The sequence below is a fragment of the Pinus tabuliformis genome, chromosome 3_2 (genome assembly GCF_031772625.1).
Source record: "Pinus tabuliformis cultivar Carrire ecotype Pingquan chromosome 3_2, CPIR1, whole genome shotgun sequence".
Classification (NCBI taxonomy): domain Eukaryota; kingdom Viridiplantae; phylum Streptophyta; class Pinopsida; order Pinales; family Pinaceae; genus Pinus; species Pinus tabuliformis.
Window position 1 is genome coordinate 1,078,693,932 of NC_142302.1, and position 10,962 is coordinate 1,078,704,893.

General features: G+C 35.4%; 1 protein-coding gene across 1 annotated transcript; it reads right to left on the reverse strand.

Moving 5' to 3' along the window:
• Positions 1-3,996: 3,996 nt before the first annotated feature.
• On the reverse strand, positions 3,997-5,009 carry LOC149184428 (uncharacterized). Its single transcript, XM_089415330.1, has 2 exons — positions 4,864-5,009; positions 3,997-4,750 (listed from the first exon to the last, which is right to left on the reverse strand). The coding sequence occupies exons 1-2, from the start codon at positions 5,007-5,009 to the stop codon at positions 3,997-3,999; spliced, it is 900 nt and encodes a 299-aa protein (XP_089271456.1).
• Between the last annotated feature and the right edge of the window lie 5,953 nt (positions 5,010-10,962).

Consider the following 10,962-nt stretch of genomic DNA (forward strand, 5'->3'; position numbering starts at 1 on the left):
ATACTCCTAATTGGTGGTAATGCATTTGGTAGCTCATCCATAATAATATCAGCATGATCATTTAACAGAGTTTTGATTTCTTCACGTAAATCATCTAAGTTTGTGGAAGTTAAAATTACCTGAGGTTTCCTTATGACAACAAAATGCATTTGTTCATCCTTCTTGACTTCTTCCAGCAATTCTTTCCCACTCATCATCATAACACTATTTCCAGACGCTTCTTTGCCTGCTTTATCCAATGGAAATAGTGTGTGTTTATTTCCATCCTTCTCCAGAGTATAAGTATTTCTTCTATCATCATGAATAGCTTTCTGATAAAACTGCCAAGGTCTTCCGAGCAATATGTGGCATACATCCATTGGCATTACATCACACAACACCACATCCTTATAAGTACCAATTTGGATCTCTCCCTTGCATTGTTTTGTCACAATAAGTTGATGTCCTTTTTGCAGTCATGATACTTTGTAAGGAGTAGGGTGTATTGTTTTCACTAGTCCTAACTTGTCCACCATTTCTGTAGAAACAAGGTTATCGGTGCTTCCACTGTCAATTATCACTTTGCAACATTTTCCTTTGGACTTGCATGTAGTTCTGAATAAGCTCTTTCTCTAAGTTGGTTCTCCTGTCTCTTTCTCAGCCTTAAGCAATACCATTTTCAACAACAAGGATTCTCCTTCTTCAGGTGATTCTTCCTTGTTTTCAATTTGAGGTTTTTCTTCCTTTGCCTTAGCCACATTCACATTTCTTTGATTTATTGCTTTATTATGAGGACATTCTCATGATCCATGCCCCCATTTTCCCCATGTATAACACCAAATTTATCTTCCTCGGCCTCTTCCTCTGGGTGCAAATTTTCCTCTACTAAAGTCTCCTCTCTGTGGTGGTCTATTACTTGAACTTCCTGCGTCACTCTGATGGTGTTGAAATCTTGGCTTAGTAGTTCCTCTACCTCTTGTTGAACTCTTCCCTCTGTTCCTTTGATTTTGCTTCCTCAACATCTTCTCTTCTGCCTTCAAAGCTACTTAATAGGCATCTTCAATTGTCTTCAGACTCGGCAAGCTGATTTCATCCTGTATGTCGTATCTCAAGCCATTCATATACCTGGCTACCTTCTCTTCATCATCCTCTGCATCTCCTCTAATGTTCAGCTTATAAAACTCTTTTGTATATTTTTTAACAGTCATCCCTTTTTGTCTCAAGTTTTGTAATTGTCTAAAAATATTTAACTGATAATCTTTTGGCATAAATTTGGCTTTCAATTTACTTACCATTTTATCCTATTATTTGATCTTGGACTTCCCTTTTCTTGCTCTGGATGTTTGTAATTCACCCCACCAGATAGCTGCATGACCCTTCAATTTGGTAACTGCAAATTTCACCTTCTTTTTATCATCAACCTCCTCCTCATAGTCAAAATAATTGTCTAATGCACTGATCCATTCTATCAACTCTTCTACATTGAGATTCCCATCGTACAAAGGTATTTCCATCTTTGGTCTTCAACTTCCTTTAGCGAACACTTTGAGAACTTTGGCAGCTTCACTTTCAATTTCTTTTTTTCCTCAAAATGACTCTTTTGTCGCACTAGAATCTCCTTCATCAACTGCTCTCCTCTCAACATTCTCTATTGTCTCCATCCTTGTACGTAGACTCTGGATCTCATCCAGCAGAACTGCATTCGCTACAGGTCTCCCCCGACCTATGCCAGATCCTCTCCTCGATGGCATGTTTACAGTAGCAAACTTAATCTTTGTGCTCTGATACCAAAATGACACAGGAGGTTGACGAAAATGAGGTGGTAGTCTTTAATTAGACTAATGTTTAACTTTATAACCAATCAGCTGTGCGAAAACAGGTTCCATACATATATTTTCCTTCTAAGGGTCTCGCTTAACCCGACCAATCACTGAGTCCCACCTTGACTTTTCCACAAATCGAGCACTTCAATTTGCACCGTTGATCTCACTTCCCCAAATCCAACAGATATCGTGTCGTCTTCTCGCAAACTAGCCAGATGATCTCCACCATCGAAGTGCCCTGTCCAATTGAACGACGGTCGTGCAATCTCGCGCGGATTCTTGCACGATTGATATCAAATTGAGAGCACGCACGAAAAGTGGTTTTCCTCGGCTATGTGTCGACCGCTAAGGTTAATCGCACGGACTCAGAACAATACCATTTACCTCCTTTCGGGCACGCGAGATACCGCTTCCCGCTTATCAAATAAAACCCACGTGCTTTATTTCATTCTTTAAGAAAAGTGCTTAAGGAAAGGTTTTTAGCATTTAAGCTCATTATTAACACTTAATACTAATTTACTGTGATTTATGAATAAAGTGTTTAAACAGAGAAAAATACCCGAATAAGTCTTGAACACCGATACACATATACAAATGAATTTCTGCACCGGGATTAACATGCAACACCACACTTGATCATTTATTCAATAAAATGTAAATTACAGCGTCTTGGCCCTCTTAGCTCGATTACAACAGTTTTCTGACCTCTGTTCAATCTCAAACCCTATCTCTGCCACACAAACTCTCGCTCACTCCCTCTATTCTCAATCATCCAATCTCTATTATTACATTCTTTTTCTCTTTTATGAATCGAATCCTATCCTAACTGCATTAACAACTCAATCCCTATTTTAATCAATCTAACAATTAAATCTATATTCTCAAGCTCTGTTACACACCTATACTAACAACTTATCTTTTAGTCTAAAAATAATACAATATTCTAATTATTGCAATAATGAAGTAAAAATCATTTTCGAGAAGTCTAACCCTCTTTATTAAAACTGACTTTGACCACTCAAGTCAATGAAATTCATCTCATGTTAGCCACAACATATAAACATACAATCACATTGTTGGGTAAATCTAGATGCTCCTGCATCAATTTATATTTGTTAAAGATAACACTAACTTCCATATAACTTATTTAAGAATTTCCTCAATTTCCTCGTATTAGAGTTGCTCTCATCTCCCATCTACTTTTCTGGTATCATTTATGCTAGAGTTGCTTTCCTCTGTCATCTAGTTTAGTAATGTCATCTACTTTTTGGTATGGTTTTGATGCCCATGATAAATATTACTACTATGAAAATGGCCTAAAACATAAGAAACCATTACCTTTGAAAACATCATAAGATCTCCCATCTACTTTTTGTGGTATCATTTGTGCTAAAGTTGCTTTCCTCTGTCCACTAGTTTGGTAGTGTCATCTACTTTTGTGGTACAGTTTTGATGCCCATGATAAATATTACTACTATGGAAATGACCTAAAATATAGGAAACCATTACCTTTGAGAACATCATAAGATTTGTGTGCCTTGCAGATTGAAGTGATAATATTATTTTTTAAGTTTTTCAATTAACATTTAATATTGATTATTGATGTCATACGTACATACTCTGAGTTATGTATACTAATCAATAACCTGAAATGCATGGAACGGTAGCACTTTGTCAGAGTTGAAAATTAATAATTTTGGCATTTGAAAAGGACATTAAAAATGGTTCTAAACACATCCAATCATCGTTACACGGGAGCAGAATTTGAAAAAAAAAATCAACATAAAAAAACATGATAATTTTGACATTTAAAACTAATAATTTTTACATGTGACCAGGACATAGAAATTTCATCAAACAGCCGAGGGGCGATGAAAATATTTTTTGTTATAAACATTTAAGGAGGGGTACTGAAAACTGAATTTAAAAATACTTATACTAACACACATTCCATTGTAATACCATCTGAAACCAAGTCATGTAAGATATCAGTAATAGATTGGATGTTTTTCACATATTTGATAACATAATATTGTAGTTTCGCAAAAATTTCAAAAAATGATAGATGTCTCTTCAAACTAGAGAAGTACTCAACTTTGATGGTTACTGCACTGTTATACACCTTTCCCTCTTGTTCGAAGTGTAAAACTCAAAAACATACTCATGCAAGACCTCCAAGACCTGTGTTGTTGCTCTAGGCAGGATAAGAACTGCCATCGATGTTTGCACGGCTATTTCCTTCTGCTGTACGGTGACACTCTCCTCCCACTGTGGCCCTGCAATCTGGGCATCGAGATGTCTGCATGGGTTCTCCGCATTCCCCCACCACGTAGTAATGGCCATTCGGACATTGATACCACTGTCCTTTTCCTCCCACCTCTTTAGTAATAACGTCAATAACCTCTCGCTTAACTCGATTTTCCAGCCCTACTCTAATTTCGACGGTTTTTGCATGATCAAGGTTTTTCTGCAGAATGATGTCGCAAATCGCCAACCCGGATGCAAAGTCGTTTCGAGCTGAACAAACCAATGCCCACTGGAGTAGTGCATCAACGGCCAACTCATTATCTGCTAATTTCGAATTAACATTACTGTTGCTGAAACTATATTTCAGTCTCAGTGTTGGAAGCTTTTCAAGTATGAGCACCTTGTAGGAGCTGTGCTCTATGACAAAAGAGAGATGTTGTATTGCTTGATCGTAGTCATGCAATCCACAGAGCGCAGAGGCCTGGCCGAGATGGGCTTCCAGAAGCCCTGGATTGCTGCTGAGAATTGCATTGAATTCCACCATTGCTTCATTATAGTCCCTGTTCTTTAACATATCATTTCCTCTCTTCACTTTTTCGAATCCAAGCACTCGCTTCTTGACTTCTTCTATCTGTTGCAACTTCCTCTTGACAATGTTTGAATATCGCAGCGTTCTTCTAATAGGTGACTGACATGCAGGACTGCATAGCATACCATAGCATTTAACAATGTTAATAGAATTAGGCAACTCTCATTCAAAATCAAGAGACTGCAGAACACATCAGAGAAACTGCGTGATTTAGTCCAGGCTTACCATTGCTTTAGCTTGACAGCAGCAGCACCGGGCTCAGCAACTGCGTCGTCCATGTCCATCCAAGTGTCGAGCCCACTTACCTCAAATACATGTCCACAATCTAGCTCCACAAACCTGTCAGATGGATCACACTCTTCTAAAGTCATTTGCCTAATGACATCCAAATACTCTGGGTTGCAAGTTCTGCAAATCTTGGGGCAGGGCTCCCCACATAGACCTATACAAGGATGCCCACACCTTAGAGGTTCTTGGCAGGGTTCGTCACACCTAGGCCTGGTACATGGTTCATGGCAGAGGAGATCACAAGTATAATGCTCGCACTTCCATTCGCATTTCTCGGTGCATGGTACGCATAAGTTTCCACAAATAAAAACACAGTAATTGTGCAGACAATGTCTCTGGCAAGGATGCTGGCAGGGAGGACAAATCTCGGAGTAACCAGCTCTACATTGGTGGCCACATGGAAGCTCCCTGGAACATCGTTTGTGATCCATCTGAGACTGGGAGATCCGCCTCTAACAGGATACGTAGAGTACTATAAGAGAGTGAGTGAGCAGACAGATCTCTTTCAATTTTGAAGACTACGGATACTGTAAAACTAGTAAACTCAGAAATATCACTTATCCAGAAGAACGTACCTTTGCAAACTAGAACGCTGCCAGAACTCTATGAATTTCAAATGAACTCCCACGGGCCAGAATTCTATAAATTTCAAATGTGTTTTTCGTCTCGTAAGTTGCATTTTAAACCAGCTGATTTGAAGTTGAACAGACGCAAAGACATGTTTTGCCAAGCGTGAGTGGCATTTATATTTCTAATGGCAGGCAGGATCCTAGATTTATTAAGAAAATCCTTTAGATTTGTGCGACGCCTTCAAACCATAAATTCAAACGAGTGAATTAAAGGGAAGGCGGCCGAATGGATGTTGGATTAAATGGAAGGGGGCATTAGTCCAGTGTCATCCGTTAGATTTAAGTAAATACAGAATCTTATGCATTAATGGAGTTATTGCTACATAAATATTTGTTGCAGCCTAATAGATATTGTATTAAATAAATATTGTTTTAAATGTAATAGATATGATATTAAATGTGACATTCTTGTTATTTTTTATTCTTCGCTTATTTAAACACCAGCTTTTCAAAATCCTGTCTGAACACGACTGTCCAAAATCCTGGAAATGAATCCGTGGCATGCTGGAGTTCCATAGGCTCATAGCCCAAAGTATATCGGTGCGCGAACGGGAAAGATTGAACTCGTTTTGTATCCAGTCATAAACTCTACCCTTTACTTGTGATCAATGACCTATCTAGTGAAAATTCTTCATTAGAGTAGATTTAACTACCCGTTATCACCAGATCCATATGAATTTTAAGGACACCTAGTCGAAAGTGGTCTTCAAAACCAAGTTTGGCATCTATGAATGGTTGGTGATGCCTTCTAGTTTCACCAATATCTAATCCACATTTATTAGGTTGATCTATGGTATTTTGACTTTGTTGTAAAATATTTGGATGGTATTCTTATTTTTAAGTAGTAACTAAGGTTGCTATATGCAATTTGTCTAGGTAAACTTTCTATGCACTCACATATTATAAGTGAAATACAAGAAACTATAGTGAAATATAGGAAATTAGTTTTTGGGCAACAACTACCCATTGCCTTAGCTTTTTAATAGAAAAAGATGGCACTAGCTCAAATCTTGTCAAAGTGCAAGTTCTTTTTGTTTAGTCTAAACTTCAATGATGGCATTACAATATTTTATTAGATTTCTTAATTTTTAGAAGCATTTATCCCACATTTTTCACAAATTAAGTGACCCCGCATTAACTTTTTCATAATAATACTTTCACATGGCCAAAGTCAGTCACAACAGTTTCCAAAAACTTAAGAGTGCTCTTTGTTCAAATGTAATCCTACAACTTTCAAAACTACAATTTCCTTTTAAACTTGATGCTAAGGCTTATGGATATGCCATGAGAATAAAAGGAGGTCACCCATGACCTACTATTTATAGGCATAATATTTACGATAAATAATTATATGCTTAACCTACCACTTATAGATTTAGATTAAACTCAATTTAAATTATAATACTTATGATAAATTATCATATAAACATATCATTTATAAATTTTAATTAAATTATAATAATTATATGCCTTTTGGTTTCACTATGGAAAGAAAAACAATTTTACATCGACTATAATCTATTATTATTTTTTATTTTTTTAATATAAAACACGGGAACAATGCGAACAAAACTCGCCTCTCATACATCTAATGGCTCCATCTAATGAATAAATATAAGAAAGGTAGTTCAAAAAATATTGTGAGATATGTTGAGTTATCCTCTAACTTAGGTATCACTTATTCTGGCTGTGTTAAGCAAATTATGAAGACTACAAACAACTTTATGCTTCAATCCCCTTTCTTAGGTCCATATAGAATTCAAATCATCCTCCTTAAGTGAATCACACTTCTTGGATTAGCTAGAGTAAGATAGTTGGATGTAGAAGCTCAACTAGTGATATCTGCCCAACACTTTCATACCACCCCACATTAGTCATTTGAAAAGCCCGTGCTTCTTGACGTGGAAGCCACTTTGGCAAGACCAAAATTCGCCAACCACTCCAATGTAGTTTCTCTTGGTTGTCTCTGGCCCATCAAGTGGAAGCTTTTCTTAGACAATGTGCCCTTCGTAGCCATAACAGACATCACAAAGAAAGTAGGAACTCTACCATCCCCTTTCGATTCCCTTTTATCCATGGGAGTTCATTCTGATGGAATTTTTTAGTGGCCTACAGAATTTTTCAAAACTAATTGCAACTTTATCGTAGTTTGCAAATTCTCCAAAATGGTCATCGTTATCCCTTGTACCAAAACTATAAAGTCAGCTCAACAAGTAGTAACGCTACTATTCTCTCAATTCTAATCCCATTTTGGGTTTCGTCTTAATGTCATCACAGATCGTCATACCCACTTTCTCAGCACATTCTAGAAAATGTCATGGCAATTACTCAGATATCAACTAGCTTTTCCACTTCTTTCATCTCTAAGTGTGCATACTTCAAACTGTCAGAATTCTATGAATCTAAGATGATTTTCCTATCTTGTAAATTTTATTTTAAACCAACTTAGATCCATTTTAAGTAGTGATCTAACATGAGCTGAGAGGATTGTTATATATGAAGTTGATAGCCACATAAATTAGTTAACATAGATATTCAAATAGTTTATTTACTCTTGTTGAAATATTTTTGAAAATTATAAAATTTAAATATATGGTTTACACATTTATTTTACTTCTAATTATTTTACAACGTATTCATTTTTTTTAATTATATCTTACATTTAGTTTCCTATTTAGAACATAATTTTTAATTTGGCAAAAGATGGATCGACAAATGTCTATTTAGAACATAATTTTTAATTTGGCAAAGACAAACTTACAAACTTACACATCCCCTCATACTCAGCTATAGAATGAGCCTCTCGACTCAACAAGCTGGTTTTCCACGTGTTAGAGGTGATACACCATGTAAATCCTTTGGGGTGAGTCACCAGTAATGTCTCATCAGTGGCATTTATCTTTCTAATGGAGGCGGGATCCTAGATTTATCAACAAAATTCTTTAGATTCGTGCAGCGCCTTCAAACCATAAATTCAAGAGAGAGAATTAAATGGAAAGGTTCCCTAAAATATGTTGTATTAAACATTAAATTTGTGTTATTTTTATGGAGTTTTCTTTAGTGCGAATTTTTGGACTTTTCAGTGCCAGAATCTAGCAGAAACATTCGAGGTGAAATCTTGATTTGTGTTATTTAAACTGCTTTTTTGACTTTATATATAGATTTAGCACCCTGAAAAACCCCGAGGGCACTTCGATTAGGTAGGGGTTACCCATCAAGCTTGTGATTTCAATAAATTCCTGCTGGATTTTAGAGAAATTAGACCGGAAAATCCCACCAGAAAAGCTTCCAAAAAGTCTCACTAAAGATAACTCATATTTTTATTCTCTGGTTGTTTGAGCACATGCTTCAAAATCCTTTAACAATCTTCGTAATGGATTCACTGAGTAAAATTATCACTCACACGCTTCGGGAGTGGGGCAATCATGAATGAGGGGATGTGATACATCTTTCAGCTCTCGCCTCTGAAGTTACAACTAACCTTAGCTTAATGACACAATTTTATGGAGATATTAAAGTTAAACCAAATCTATATGGATAATAAAATGTAAATTAAATCAAATTTATTTAGCAAGGAAAATAAAAATATTAAGATACATTATATTTCCTATAGAGAGAGAATTTCGCTGAGGATATAAAAACTTTTGGAAGAGTTCAAAGACCTTTGGGGCACTTCAATTGTTAAGAGTTCACTCCTCAAACTTGTGATTCTAATGAATCTCTACCCTATTCTAGGCAAAATAGATGGGAAAATAGGTAAGAAAATCTTCCAAATATTTTATTGGAAGTTTAATCCGCCAAAGTGGCTTCCATCCTCAACCCCTCCCCACGAGGTTTGAACCTATGATTTAGAAAGGGGTAACCCCACAAAAACCAACTAATTCATACCTCATTAGTTTCAACCCTTTTTCATCATGGAGATTCTTAATCTGTAAATAAGCTTTGTTACAATATCATGGACCAATACCTTGGCTTATCAATACCATCTCACCATAAAAACAAAACTCATTTCATATATGATCCTTGTCCATATCATATTTTCTTAAATGAATCAATTTAATTAAAATGAATAAAGGGAAAGCCCTTAGTGTACGTGAATTAGTGATGGATGTGAAAATATAGTGTTATGTGCTAGGAGGTTTGAGGTTCAAATTCCCTAGAGGTGGTTAAATAGGAAAAAATTATATTTTATATTATATTTTATTTTTGTTTTGTTTTATTTTATTTTGACAAGTCAGAATGTTAAACATTACATCTCTACTATACTTGGGTGGAGAGCACCTCTAAGCACAAAGAATCATAAAAAAAAAAAATTAAACTATAATTTTATTATTATTAAACGACTTAATAATAAGTTAAACATATAAATATTTAAAAAGAATATTTAAGAGTATACTTAATCATGGAGATTCATGTCACTTTACAATAGAGATTTTTAATTTGTAAATAGCCTTTGTATGAAAACCATGGCTTATGAATACTACTTGCCCTTAAAACCATAATTGCTTTAACATGACATTTTTATAATTAATAAATGCAATTAAAAGGGGAAATGGGGCTGAAATTCTTTGGAGATAAATGTCAACCTTTGATTTGTGAATGTCATTGATAATATTCTAGAATATTATGTGGAGGTTAAATCCCTACCCCCCACCTAATAATTATTTATAATTAAATTAAAACTATAAAAAACCTATTCCAAAATAGACATATCTAATGAGGTAAATAGGTTTTACTAGCAACTCAACAAATGAAAACAAACTATTTAACTAGGGTTAATTATTTCACAATTTTTTTATTGAGTTAGAAATCTTAATGTTGGAAATAAAAAGAGAAGAATGATTTTAACTCACCTATACTTGAAAGCTATAGATAATGAAGTTCTCTAGGTTTTGGTGAGTTGTGAGAACTCTCCAATGTTGATCCTCATCCTAGTATGACCTACACATTCAACTCCAAATTTTTGCAAGAGAGGACTTGTTTTTATATATGTAATATGACCAATCATCTCTCTCTCTCTCTCTCTCTCTCTCTCTCTCTCTCTCTATATATATATATATATATACCCAATTAACATTAGATCTATTTCTAAACGATAAACCAAAGAAGTATGTTTAATAAATACAGTTGTTTCTCTTAAATGGGATGATAACTCCATTGCCCTAGCTACGTTGGAATCTCTGTTCGAAGTTTTAGGGTTGAAACTTCCAAAGCATGATTAAAGTTATGTCTATGAAGATGCCTTAGAATGATTCAGTTAAACGTATGATATTTAAACCATGATAACCAAACTTGAGTCCTTATAGGGGTGTTAGAGATGACGAATGTAAGCAACCCTAAGGGCTCGAGGAAGTAGATCAATAAATAACCCAACTATGTAGATAAAAAATGAGGTTTCTCTAAAGAT